The sequence below is a fragment of the Ischnura elegans genome, chromosome 7 (genome assembly GCF_921293095.1).
Source record: "Ischnura elegans chromosome 7, ioIscEleg1.1, whole genome shotgun sequence".
Taxonomy (NCBI): domain Eukaryota; kingdom Metazoa; phylum Arthropoda; class Insecta; order Odonata; family Coenagrionidae; genus Ischnura; species Ischnura elegans.
Window position 1 is genome coordinate 8120208 of NC_060252.1, and position 15308 is coordinate 8135515.

The window sequence follows — 15308 nt, forward strand, 5'->3', positions numbered from 1 at the left end:
TTTATAAACTGAAAGTAGTTTGGTTAAAGAATTATGGCGCGACTGTTTTTTTACACGACCGGGCAAAATGCGTACTTTGCCCATGATATGTGCATATATGATAACAAACGATTTTTGTTAAAGTTAATCTTTATTTGTTGAAATTAGTACATTTATAGGTGATACAAATATGAAGGTACACGGCAGGTCGCGCGGCGTAATTTGTACTCCACTGGTGACGGGTTCATCTTGCTGATCTAAAACATCAGCTACAATACCTCGAACTTTGAAAACTCGCAATATAGGCAGTCAAAGTACATTGTAAGAATACACGAGACCATTATAGCCCAGAATGTACGTACAATGTCGAAATCCTTGGTTTTCAAAGATTGACGTATTTTATACGCCAGCGCGCCCGGTCCAGGGTTATCAACTTTTATTTCATCCTATTTGTTAGTTGAAATTATATTTCAGAATGGTTCTTTTAGCACTGCTACTGAGGTAAACTGGTAGGTACTGAGTACAAGGTACTGAGGTATGTACTGAGTAAGTAAACTCCCTTTGGAGTAATGTGAATTACAAGTGTTCGAGATGTATGGCATTTTATATTCGCTTTGTGTTCTTATTAATTATGCCTGTACGCATATTGTTGCTTGCCGCGAGCCTTTAATGGTATGTGCTCTTGCAAGAGTGGTTTTCATTTTTAATGTGGAAGTTGGTCAGTATAAGCAAAGAAAAAATTAACATTTTAGCGCACACCAACCCTTGTAGTCATCGTATCTCTGCGTTTGTAATGACACTGCTAAAATACCTAAACGCCATAATGATGATAAAAAAATTGTCTCATGTCAATGATTGCTGCAATTATAATTAATGATAAACTTGATGCCGTATGATCACAATGAAGACAACAAAAAATAATGCCATGACGCAGTGTTGAACCACGGTCCTTCGGGTGAGATATACCCTTAGAATCGTGCACGCTACCGCTACCCCATCCGACTCATGAGGAATTTTATGGACATTTTGAATTTATATATGTAACTTGTAAAAAGTAACGGATGAAAATTAATTAATTACAGCCTAACTAACGCCCTAATTGAAAAAGATGCAGCAAGGTACGCGGTCTCCCCTTGTTAGCCTTAACGTCTCGCATTTCTATGGAGCGTTGAACCTGTCCTCCTTATTCAAAAATTCAGTAACCATAAATACATCAAAGTTTCGTATACCATTTATAAATCGTTGGAATTTTCCTTCTCCCAACCAAGATTATCTTTTATTGAACCCATCCTGGACAGCGAACCATTGCAACAACCAGCCAGCTCGGAAATAAGGCCAACATCCCATGATTCTAGTAGCGAAGGGCGAACGTTCCGGCCGGCGTGAATACATACGCAACGAATAAGTCTTGCAGCAAACGTCTGAAATAGGTTTATTAGTTTGACTCGGTTCTTACAAAAAAAGTTTTGGCATGATAAACGGCATTGTGCCAAAATATACCCAGCGAAAAATAAATGCCATCATGCATTTATTAAAGATTCAATGTGCTATTCGTACTACTCTTTCCAAACTTGAAGTTGACACTTAAATGAATATTAATATATTACGCAATGATGAAGTCGTTTACTCAAAAGAGAAGCAGCCACATATATAATCTGAAGATATTTTATGACAGCAAAAAACGGATACCCTCAAATTCTGTAATTTTTCTATGCAATAATAGTGGTAGAACTAAACGGTGTAGAAGCTGCCTTCTGCTACTGCCTTGTGACGTCACGGCCAATATTCAACATGGACACCCGTTTTCGCGGCCTTTGAATTTTTCCATATTTCAGACGGTCATCTCGAATCAACTATTCACTATTAGGATTTAAACTGTGGTTTTACGACATTATGTTATTCTGAACTCTAATTTAAAAAATGTGTTTGGTGCATTTGAAACACTAGTGCACTTCCCTACTAAACTTTAGTTTTGTAGAGCCAAAAAAATTCTATACTTCTCACGTCATTTAATCAACCTAAAAATCTCTTGCTTTTTTTCAGTTCAAGAGAGAAACTAAACGCTACAAATGAATATCACATCGGACGGACGCAGAAATAAAAAAGGCTAAAAGAGCCTTGTGGTGTGAAAACTCCCCCTTCCGCGCGACTCACCTCGGCGAAGGTGGAAAGGGAATAAGGGTATCGGTTGTTGCCTTTCGCGGAAACAGTTCATTTTTCTCTCTCTTAAGCATGCTGACTTAATCTCTTCACTTTACTTCAATACCCGAGGCATATTTCTTATGCGTGGGATGGTTCCGAAAAATATCCAATCCTTAAGTATTTTCACTCGAGTAATGCGCTAAATGTTCTAGTCGATCTATACATAATCCTTTTTAACATCCTCAGTTTAGTGTTTTAAGTCAATGAAGACCATTATCCATGCTTTAAAGGACGATTTTCAAGACTAATATTTTAAAAAACTTGAAAAATGGCCTCAGTTACCGAGCCGTAGAGTTCCGCGGCATGTAGCACAGCCTCGACGCGCGATTGAAAAATCGCTCTTATTTCCTTCCCCGCAAACTTTTTTTCCAAGATTTCTAATTAGTACTCTATAAAAATTTCTATATTGTGGTTCAAATTTTCCGAGTTATATTTTTCGTAAACGAAAGATAATGTCTACTTTATGTCAAATTTCACGTGAAAAACGGGTCGGCCATTTTGCGTTGTAAAACCAGACAGATGAGAGCCAAAATCTTCAAAAGTCATTGAAAGTATAGGCAAAGCACCAAAGGAATATTGCGTTTTTTATTCCATAAAAACTCATACCAACGCAAAACCACTTGGATAAATTCAAAGATTTTTTGAGGAAAAACGATATCTCGCGTGGCATTGATAAATTGGTCATGTTTGGGCCTCTGTATCTCACTTAAGGTTCGTATATATGTAAAATGGCATATAAATCAATATTTGGTAATGATTTATGAGTATTTACGCTGAGTTTCAAGTCTCTATCCCCAAAAAGGTCATTTTGGACTTAGTTCCAGCTTTTTCCGATTTCGGACCAGTGTACGCCGGGCAGGAAGACGATCGGCCGCCGTGGCTGGCGTAAAGGTATTCGGCGCCCACGTCGACACCTATAGTGTATTCGGCAAGCTGAAACTACCAGGCCAAGGCATTAGAATGACTTATCGGCTTTAAAAAATGCATTATCACATGAGTTTCATGATAGCGCTTCCTGTCGGCAGATTGCTGTACCTACTAGCCTCGAAAGCTCTGTAACCTTAACTACTCGACTCGACATTCGTAATGCTACTCGAAACGCTCGCGTCGAGTACCAACTACTCGATCGACTTTAATTTTCGAGTACTCGCACATCCCTAGAAGATATGTGTTTTGTTATTACGATTACGTGGCGCGAAAATTCAAATGACTGTTGGAAATGCGGTCGTATATTTTGTTGTTTGAAGTACTACTGGAATCAGAATCGATTTTTCACCTTGGCAAGTATTCGTTTTCGATTCCGGTTCTTGGTCGAGAATCGAGGAATCGAACCGACCCATCACTAATATCAATATATACATATCAACTTAATTTACCTGGCTTAGCAACTTCTCCGTTGGCAGGTTTTGTGACAGGAGGATGCTGCCCGCTCGGCTCCACCTTAGGAGTTGTCTCTTGTGCTTTACTCGGCTGGATAATGGAGCCACAGCACACCACCACAACAAAAAGAGCCAAATTAATTCAAACTACATTCAAGAGATTGACTTATCCTCGACACTAATTCAAATGCACACAAGAAGGCTGCCATAAAATGCTCGGTTTTTGTTGGCTTTATAGAATGTGGTCTCTACCAGCACACAATGCCACAAGGCAGCAATTTTTCATGCACAGCTCCACAGCCCCAAGGCTAATGCTAGAACTTTGAGTGGTAATTCAAAGAACCAAGGAATAAATAATAAATGTAATTATGATGGGTGTTATAACCATTTAGTAAATGTACACAAATCCATCATGATGAAGGAATTCCACAAAATTGAGCCAGCAACAATTGAATCATTAAATAAATGCAAAATGTAATAAAATATAACCTCTACAATAATTTCCCTAAAGAAATATGATGGCAGAAGCATCCAATCAATGAAAGCATTAGAATAAAAAATGTCAGAGAATCAAACAACAAAAACTTAATTGAGAGTAAATATTATTTCAAAGTTGAAATGAGTCAAGACAACGAGTGATAGAGCAATGCGAAATGCACAAACCTTTTCAGGGACTTGGTGGAAATCACTTTCTTTGATCATGCTTGAGCTTTTGGCTTTCAGGTGTCCACTGTAGCTAGTTGCTAAAATGAATAAATCTTGTCTTTGGCTCTTCTCTTCCTCGCGCACCTGCGCATAAAAAAGATTAGATGACAGTCATGACAAATACACCAGACAGAATAATCATAAAATTCACAAAAAAAGTAGTTCACCTTTTCTATTTTCTTCTCAATTATTTGCACCAACTTTGGCAAAACAGGAAAATGAGGTAATATCTTGATTAAAATAATAAGTGAGTTCCGGATTTGCACATAGTCCTTTGAGTCTAAGCACACCACCAAAGCTTTAGTGATCTTATAATGCCACTTATGGCACACATGGCGATAATTCTCAAAACCAACGTGGTCATCAGCTTCAGAAAATTGATTACACACCCTAAATTTGGTTACAAATCCAGGATAATTGGCACATTCCTGCAATCAATCAGTCACAGATTAGTGCTTCACACAAACCATAACTGCAAAAGTAAATCATTAAAACATTTACGACATAGTATGAAAAAAAGATTTCTGACAACACCAGGGAAAAATTAAGACATTTCAAGATTCAACAAAGGGTTCACATAAACACTTGATGAGGCAGTGTAAAGAGGCTTCACTTTGTAGAACCACAACACAATAGGGAAATGACATTCACACCATACATCTCACACTGAATATTTCTTAGCCTTGATAATTATATAACAGTATCAAAACCGTGGCAGGTGTTAATAAATTCTAAGTTTCAAATCAACTAGATTCAAGACTTATCCTCAAAACAGATTCAAATGCACACAATGAGGCTGTCATAAAATGCTAGGTTTTTGTTGGCTTTATAGAAAGTGGTTTCTACTGGCACGCACACAACGCCACAAGGCAGCAATTTGCAAGGCAGTTAGTGAATTTTATTTCCCCACACATGGTGGAATAACAAAATGGCCAAAAATGCAATTAGGTAACACTTATAAGCTCTCCAAGTAAAAGACATCATACTGAACTTTCCCAAAATGAAGAAATGAATGGAATATTCTCTACCTTGTTGAAGGTAACATCATCAGCATGCCACTTCATCACAGTTTCCAGCATTGCACAAAGAAATCGACCATAACGATTAGCCTCATTTTCAGTACATGAAGTAACTGTGTAGGTGATATCACAGAAGAGCTGCAAAAGAAGTCAAAGTTCCACAATGTTACAAAACTGAATACAGTGGAGACCAATTCTAAAATGAACCGGCATGCAATGAGCCCTGTATTTTTTATTAAGTGCCAGACATTCCCAGTCATGAAAAGTCTTTCTCAACATGTGAAAAAATCCCACTTTCAATGAATGCTACTAAAACAGCATCCTGATTATAAACTTTATAGTGTATGAGGAAATTCTTACGTGCACTTGTACACCTCTTTTCAATGATTGTAAATTTATTGGAGATGTCAATCCCTTCATGCTCCTACCCAAACTGGATCCTCAGTAATTAAGAAATAAGATCCTCAAATTACAGGAATTTATATCATTCAATGAAAAATTACAGGAGCACATAACAGAGAATAAATATGGCGACAATAAATGGCCAGAACCAATCATATAACCCACCAAAAATTTCTATGGGGTGTACAATAAAAGATCAAACATATAAAGAGTAAAATGCTATTAAAAAAGTTTAACTTTTTGAAGATAGCCTCGATAATAAGAAATGGGAAAACTTTTTCAACTGAGAATTTTGAGGGACGTAAGGAAAATGATTTATGGGTAATAAAATGCAAGCCAGAGTACTGGTGATTGTTGGTTATTTATAGAATGGTCCTCATGAGGATCATCTCTTTCCACTTCAATTTATTTCTGAATATCTATCCTCTAATTATTTTTTTCTGTGGTTCTTTTCTAGTGGAATGTTAAATGAAATGATATTTTGTAGTTTGTAATCAACAAAGAACAGTGAAATAAAAAGTGATTTTTATTTCATATTGTCAAGTATCTAGTTAGATACATCAAGAACACAGCTATCGCTACTCACTTGGAATCATTACATTACTTCTAATGCATAATATTTCATGAAATATGAGTTATTAATGAACACAATGAATGTTTTAACATTGTTGAACTTTCAAAATATTTATATTGTTTCCTGTAAGTAGTGCTTAAAATTATGAAAATCTGACCATGATGAGCTACACTCATCCTGGCAGATTTGGCATCGGAAGTTCATGGTGAGCTAGACTTGTCATTTCAGCGCAAGGAGTCAAAGAACAGCGATCCGCTCTTTATCTTAACCATCTCAAACAACCCATTCACAAAGAAAAGGGAAATATAATGTGAACAGCAGGAAGTATAAAGGCCTGCAAAGGGGCATTCTCCTTGCTATTCTAAAATTCAAGTTTGTGAGAGAGGAGGTGGTTCCCCAAAATTTTGGGCCTCCCCGTCACCAAAATCCCTACATATCACTTTGCCTACCTTCCCTAACCACTGCCCCCAATCCTATGTGCTCCACCCACAGTCCAATGCCTCCATCAGGGAAACTTTTTGAGTGGAAGGGGAAAGCAGCCAGCTTTGCGAAAGGCTCGGGTACCCAGGAGCCTTAATTAAGGCTCCTACACCGAAGTGAAGAGGATGACTGTAGGGTAATCATGAGTTCCATCACTGGTAATCTGAGGTGACTACCTATCCCAAAAAGGGAAATATCCCACTTCCCTTTCCAAGTATGGGCAGAAACTGACCCTTAATCCTTTTCTCCTAATGGCACCAAGAAAAGTATTCCTCCTCATTCAGAACCCAGACCCCTATTCGGCAGAGCATTTGAAGTACCAACGTCACATAGAGTAATAAACAACCAAAAATTAGACAAACAGCACTTACCCTATCGTAGCACAAAAGGGTTGAAAAGTTTGCAGTTTTTAGACTGTGAATTGTATGCACAAACTTAGCACAATAAACTGCATCTGTTGACGTGAAAATACACCTAGGGAATATACACCTCTGGAGAAATTGAGTGATAGTTTCATTTTTGGCAGATTTTGCTGAGCGAGAAAGGAACCACGAATCTTTTTCCTGGAAAGAAAACAGATGCCATCATTAACATCATATAAATGGAGCATGTATCACTCAGCACATCAAAATGAAATATCATGTAAACTACCTAATCCTTCATCCAATACATCAAATTGTGTGCCTCTTGCTGCTTTGATAAACACAAAAAAATATGTTTACGCTCATTTGTGTTGAATTATATTGGCAAAGAATGTAGGTAAAGAGTCCTGTATTGTCATGATTCAAAATATTTACCACTAAATCAGATGCAGTAAAAATATTTTCTTTGGACCACAGACCTCACTGTACACACCACTACACACTCCAGGTTCTTTCATTCCCAAGGTAATTTTACCAAGGTTCAACAGTGCTAGGTGTTAGGCCCTAGCAGTGTATGGAGGATGCCAATGCAAGGGCATATGGGCTTCAAAGAGGCACTACCAAAAGGTGAACCCCATACCAGCATCTGTGGTTCCATTTCCAGTCCAAGGGTAGTTTTTCTCACGGCCATTAATGTCAATTTCACCACTGTCCACAATGCAGATTTGAAATAATCCACATTTACCGCTACCACTGGTAAGGGGTTCATCATTCCGTATATTTTAGGTTCTAAAGCAAGGGCATAACATCTAGCACCATTGAACCTCAGTACGATTACCATGGGAACTCAGGAATCTGGATAACATAGTGGTCTGCACAGTGGTCAGGAAAGCCAAAGGTAAGTCGCATTATATCCAGTCCAGGGGAATTTTTTCTCATGGCCATTAATCTAACGATGATGATGTGATACACCCTTAACTGTTATCACAGTCCCACCACTAAAGGAAAAGCAATTAATTTAAATCAAAGTAAAAACAATCACCCTCAGAGCCATTCACTTTCAGTGAAAAGAAAATAAGAGCACATGATTCTGTGTTAACCTGCTACATTTACTCATTAAAAAACCCTTTATGGAATTGTTATAAGTGAAATATAGTGAGTATTTTGGAGACAAATATATTTCTTCATCTAACGTGAGATTTTTAAAGCTGATAAGCTAGGTTACATGACCATACCATCAAACATACACTTACGTCACAGTGCTAAAGTTCCGTTGTCGCAACAAGAACTACAAATAGTATTACACAAGAGGTGAAGCAGAAGTTTCAACCAAAACAAATGTGGCACCAATTAATTTGTAGGGAAATTAAACTTAATTTGAAGCACAGTCCATAAAAAATAATAATCCTCATCCACATACCATCATTACAAAATTAGCAAGTTTTCTCAGCAAGACTTGAAAAACTGAGTTCAGTTATTTAATTATTGAGAACTGCTCATTACTACCATTCAAAGATAGAGATGGGTTGAATAGCAGATTTCTCGAACTCGAATATCGAATTCGAATATTAAATCGTTGCTCGAATATTCGAATACCTCGAATACTAAACGATGAATGCGGTAATGTTTGACTCGGTTGCCTTTGCAGCAGGAAACACAAGATTTTGGGGGAGTGATTTTGATTTCCTTTAAAGGATTCGAACAGGAATTTAGCTGATTAATGGAATATTTTAATTTTATGGAAACAATTTGGCATACAGTTGATTCAACTAACATCTCTTTCAAATATTCTAAGGGGAAACACCACCTCGCGAAAAATGATTACAAGCCGTCTCGGTATTTACACTGCTACGATGGATTTCTGTCTGATGTATACATTCTTATCTACCAAACGCCATTTCAGCAGCACGCCCATCTGATACTCGGCTTCATTCAACTTCTTATTTTCAACAGGTAGCTCGCTTTACCCCCACTCCTGCTGTCAAGTGCTAGCGGACAATCTGATTCGTTTTGCAAAATACACGCGCTTCTCCTCCGGATTTTCTTCAATTCTTTTCTGTCCATCTTTGGAAGTTCTCACGAGATAAGAAGATGAATTCGAATTTCTATCAGGGAGAAACCAAATATCCTGAGAAAATATCCCTTTGCCTGTGACTGTAACATTAGAGATTTACAGCACAACTCATAAATTGTAACTTGATATATGTTTTCGGAAAAAAATACCGCATCAACTTCCGAGAAGCTCTGCTGCTCATATCGAGTCTCGCCAGAATGCTAAGTCTCCGTCGTATTTTGACATTTATTTTATCGCGTAAAATGCTTAAATTAAGTCAGAAATGTGTCGCGTTTGGTCATATTCTTTTTTAACTAATGCGCACATCACTAATATTTCAATCCAATAAAGGTGTAATATCAATTGCCGTAAGTCATTGTTAGACACCTTTTGGGCTAATAGGGGATACATGCAGCAGTTGGACCTCCAGAAACTGGAAACTTTGAGGCAGGTGGGCTGAAAAAGGTCAGTGGGTGAGAAAAGGGGGGGGCGCGAAACAGGTTTCTATTGTTCTCGTGTAACTTGATATTTTTTTTCGAAGCTAAGGTCTTCGTAATATGATCCCTGCGTGAGCTGGGACCTTTTTTTATTTCGGAGAAGAGGAAAGCCTCAGAGGGGGGGGCTAGTGCTGAATGGAGGGGGATAGCGGATCTTGGGTAATGCGCTAACGCAACTATCCCACGGTACTCATGCAGCAGTTGACCTCCAGAAATGGGGAACTTTGAAGCAGGTATCCAGAAAAAGGTCAGTGGATGAGAAAAGGGGGGAGGGCATGAAACACGTTTTTCTTTTTCTTGTGCAACTTGATATTTTTTTCGAAGCTATGGTCTTCGTAATACGATCCCTGTGTGAACAGGGACCTTTTGTTTGATTTCGGAGAAAGGGAAAGGGTCAGAGTGGGTGAGGCGAGTGCTGAATGGAGGGGGATAGCGGGTCTTGGGAAATGACCTGAGGTTGCTATCCCACGGCACTGAGGTTCTCCTGGTGGGGGAAACCGGAGATTTTCGGATTTTTTCACCTAATCATTTTCGGTTCCCCACGTCGAACTCTTTTCATCCACGAATTTGATGTAGTTCGTCAACTTGCCTAAAATGGCGCTGCATGCACTAAACGACTAGAGTTCTTTACAATTTTCCGAGTCAACTGCCAACGACAGTGTGCAACAGTGTACGGTGCGAAATTCAAAGTATTCGAAGTATTCGAGAGCGTACCTTTAGCATAATTATTCGAGACCTCGAATATCAAATACTTTCTAGTATTCGAGGTATTCCAGTATTCGTATATGATTCGCACATGTCTATTCAAAATTTAACTTTTGCTAAAAAATAGTCAAAAAAGAATTTCACCAAAAGTCTCCACTGGAATATGAATTTAGAGCTGAGATTTCATTAAGTTTCTGAGGATTGTACTACATTGTTACATGAGCGTAATGTGGAGTCAGATTCACCTTTGATAAATGTAAATACAGTGGAACCTCGATCTATTGTTTTTCAGGGGGATGGACGAAAAAAAACGATGAATGCGGGAAAACGACCAATGCGGGAATGTTTGGCTAGGTTGCCTATGTCCCAGGAAACACATGATTTTTTACGAGTAATTATGATTTACGGAACTTTATTTGGGACCAGGAACAGCGAATGATGAATGCGGGAAAACATTCAATGCAGGAACGATAGATTGGGGTTCCTCTGTACAATATTTAGAGTGTGTTTGCTCAGTTTAAATCCTTATAGAAAAAGGCATCCATAAGGAAGTTATGACCAGCATGTTTGTTGTAGCACTTTTGCATACCAGTGGCTTCATGAAATAAAAAAACCACAAGTGGAATTAAAACGCATCATTGTTGATCATGGTCCTGACTAAAAGTGAATGTTAACATACAATTAAATAAACAATTTTACTAATTTATTGATGGTCTGCAATAAAAAAGTATGTCTTATTGACAAGAAGCCATCTGAAGAACATTGTTTATGACTTACATGCAGAGCTCTTAAAAATGGATTCTTTTTCCACCTAATAGATTTTGGTGTGAACTAAATGGATCAACCTTTGTTTTCAGGAAGTAGACTCTTGACATTCAATGCTTCACTTTATAATAAGTAAAAGAAAGAGAATGAAAGTCAATCAATGTCTTAAGTCCTTGAAAATTCTGAAAAGATATTAATTGCTATCCCACATATGGCAAATGCCACCCATCAGGGTCCACAACAACTTTTTATCTTCAAATACCCTGATTTCCAGAACAAATTTTTGAAATTTTACTGACCATATCAACAGAAAAGCAATCGCATTAAGTGGGTCTTACCCTGTGCTGCCCAAACAACAAAGACGACAAAACACCCAACTTGTCACTCGAACACAGCAATGCATCACATGTTTGACCATCATTTTCATCTTTTTGCTGCACCTCAGTAGTTTTTCCCAAAACATAATCTAATTTCCCCAATTTCCAGTCCTGATTTGTATTTCCCTGACTAGAATAATGATGCCTGATTATACAGAAAATATGACACAGGAGCGTGGTAACCCACTTAGGAGGTAGAGCGCTTGGCTGCTGATCAAAGGGTCCCGTGTTCAAATCTCAGGTGAGACCCTTGTGCTCACCACCAAACAAAATGCTTGAAGCGCAAGGTGGCCGAGGGAAAGGAAACGTCCCCTTTTAACCTGAGCGTATGAAATTTACACACATATTTAGTTTGAGGTGAACTCCACCCTCACTTATCGAAACCAACCTTTGCGTTGAATCACATAGTGAGTGAACACCAATCTTGCTGAGTAAATATCGCTCATACCTGCTTCAATCGAGCCATGACCTTCTCAACGTGTTCCTGCTGCTTCTTCCTCTCTTCCTCCAGCTTCTCCACCAGAGCAGTGTACCTCTCCTGCTCCTTCTTGCCCTTACCCCCAACAGCCTGAAAATAAAGACAAAATCAACGTTAACATCCTTCCCTATAAAATTGATGATTTCAGGTCTTAACTCATTCATTATACAATTTGAAATTACAGCATGGCATAGTATCTGGAGGAGGCAACATACAATGTAAATCAATAATTTGCTATACTACATGGCGACAATGAAGCTGCACATCACTTAAGTTACACCGTCCACTGGGAAGTCAAAAACCTGGGCTCATTTTTTAAATCTTACCTTAAAAAATTATAAGTGAAATAAGCTTGAGCCACTTTCATTTTTAAATGGACAGAGCTCTGCAAGAAACTTTAGTTACCCTTTTCCTGTAGGAATGTTTTTTATAGATGAATAGTTTGGGCAAAAAGGGGGGTTTGTATTCAAAGATGCATGGTGCATACGAGAGGAACAAAATGGGGAAGCACGTGACTGGGAATATGCAGGTAACTGTAGGATTGAGCTTCTCAGAAATTTGTGTACACAACTTGGGTAAGGGAGCTAATGAGCATGGGTGCGTGGGAGGGAGGAGCAACGTCCGGGGAAGTTAAAAGAGGCCATACTTCAGGGTGAGGAAGTGCAAACCACAGTGTACACACAATGAATCAAACTTACAAAGAAAACTATGTAAATTTCTTTCCCTATAAAGCAAGATTTGAACCTAGAACTCCAAATCGCCAGTCACGTAAGCTATCGGTTTTATAACCAAGATGTGGTTGCCAATCTGACAGAAATTTGCCACCAACATCCACTATATTATATACACATATTTGAAAGTAAAATGAAAGCATTTTACATTTTTATTCCAAAATTGCTCATTATTAACACAACCTATGCATCAACTGGAAATCTATAATTAAGTCCATTAAGGGGGCATCCATAAATTACGTGAGGCATTTAGGGGGGAGATTTTTTCCTCAAAAAACAGGTTAAATTGCAATCTTAGTGATCTTAAATACTACTCTCAACTAATCTTAAATAAAAATAACTAAACAATTAATTTTTTAATTATTTTTAAGAGAATTAATAACAAATCCAGCATAATGAAGTACAGATTAATGTATTTACACTAAAAATATGCATTTTTAACACTCCCATATGAGATTAGAGGGAGGGGGTCGAGCCAAATCTCACAATAACGGGGGTTCAAAAATCACCTAATCACGTAATTGATGGACGCCCCCTAATTCCACAAAGCCAAGAGATGATTAATTTTTCTAAACATTAACACAAACACAAGGACAAGGCAAATACATTATTACACCACTGCAAATTATATAAACTAGGGATGGTCAGATCAACCAGGTCAAAATATCCAATCAGGATAAAAAATTTAAATACATGCTAGTGCTAGTCACATCATTATGGTAAGTTTTGTAATGATTGATAATCATTATGGAAGGGTTTCCTTTATACAGTATACTTCGAATGGACCTTAGACTGGAGCTTTGTCATAAAAGAGGTTCTCGTAAAATTTGCTGCATTGAAGTTCATTGTAAAGGGGGTTTACTGTATCAATGGTTTTATCTTAAGTTTTGAATTGAAATTGGCAAGAGATTAAATCCTCATATTGGTATATGCTTTTTGCTTTGAATTTTTACTCATTAAATGTCAGATTTTATCATGAATTATCAAAATTGCACTTAATACATAATAAAGAATTTTTGATTCGTGAATGTAATTTGATACCAATAAATGTGTGAAATAATAAGAAAAAAGAGTTCATTTGTGTATAATAAACTTAATAACATAGCTTTTATTATAAATACTCATGAGAAACTTTTAATGGTTTTCTATAACTTTGTTTAGTAGCATGTGATTAAAAATGTACTCGGACATGAATACATTCAAGGATCTGACATGAGGAATCAAGGCTAATCTGGTGATCCAAAACAATCCTGGATCTGTCAATCCCTAGTAGAAACTAATGAATATCATCATCTTATCTTTTATTTAACCAGTGTCTGCTAAGTTTAAATCCTCAAAGAAATAATGATCTATGAGGGAGTTATGACTAGCATTTTTGATCTAGCACTTTTGCGTACCAATGGTTTAATAGCATTAAAAAAAACCACTGGTTAAAGTTAAGTGCATCATTAATGGTTTTGGGTTTTTACTTTACTTTGTGGTAGAATTACTTAGACTCTGGACTTCACTAGGAATCCATAAACATTTTTACTTCACATATATAAACATTATTGTCGTCAATTACATAGTAACCTGAGAACATATTTACTTTACTCTAACACAAACAGTTTTTTTTTTATTTATAAACATCAGTAGTCTTATTTCATTAACAATTTCCAATTAAAAATAATATGCTTCATGAAAACAAACATTCAAATGTTCACTGAATTTTTACATTAAATATTTGTTTGATGACATGTGAGAATAGCATTCCTGCATCTCTCAAATCTAATGCTTAACAATGGTTTTGTGAGAATATCAGCCAATTGGTTTTCTGAGGGACAAAACTGTAAATCAAATAAACCTTCCGAATATTCCCTACTAATAAATCTGTACCTCACCTCAATATGCTTTGTTTTTTTACTCATTTGGCCGGATCGTATCATTTTGATGGTACTCTGGTTATCTATGTTTAAATTTATTAACACCGGTTTGCCTGTTAACTCCTCAATTAAGGCCTTAGCATTTTTAATTTCTTGACAGCATTCAGATGCTGCAATGAATTCTGCCTCAGTTGAGGATAGTGCCACAACACTTTGTTTGTGTGAACACCACAGGATTGGTGCACCACCAAACAGAATAACATACCCTGTTGTACTTTTTCTGTCAAATATATCTCCTGCAAAATCTGAATCACAGTATGCCTGCAGCTTTATTTGTTCTCCCATTTCTGTTGGGCAGAAATGTATTCCTAACCCTTTTGTTCCTTGAAGATATCTCATTGTTCTTTTTAAATTCTCCACATCTTCTTTGGCAGGGTTTTCCATGAACCTGCTCTCATAATTAATACAAAATGCAAGGTCTGGTCTAGTTTTGCATGACATGTATAGTAAACTACCAATTGCTTCTCTGTATGGATAATCTACCCTTTCTTCTCTTCTTATCTGTTCTAACTTTTCTTTGGTGTTCGGCATCAATGGAGTCTTAACTGGTTTGCAGTCTTGCATCCGAAATCTTTCCAATACTTTTCTTGCATACTTTGATTGTGATAAAAATATGCCATTGCTCGTCATTGATATCTCCATTCCCAGATAGGAGCTTGGATTATCCATTACTGTTAT

At 37.3% G+C, this 15308-nt stretch overlaps 1 protein-coding gene across 3 annotated transcripts in view; it reads right to left on the bottom strand.

Moving 5' to 3' along the window:
* The window catches only part of LOC124162813 (THO complex subunit 2), a 109387-nt gene that overhangs the window by 30597 nt on the left and 63482 nt on the right, over positions 1–15308 (bottom strand). For all 3 annotated transcript variants that reach the window (XM_046539474.1, XM_046539473.1, XM_046539472.1), the window contains exons 18-23: positions 11948–12067; positions 7112–7303; positions 5294–5422; positions 4433–4693; positions 4224–4349; positions 3558–3651 (exon numbers count right to left, since the gene is read on the bottom strand). In XM_046539474.1, the coding sequence (XP_046395430.1) occupies positions 3558–3651; positions 4224–4349; positions 4433–4693; positions 5294–5422; positions 7112–7303; positions 11948–12067 (922 nt within the window). The remainder of the gene's footprint in view (positions 1–3557; positions 3652–4223; positions 4350–4432; positions 4694–5293; positions 5423–7111; positions 7304–11947; positions 12068–15308) is intronic.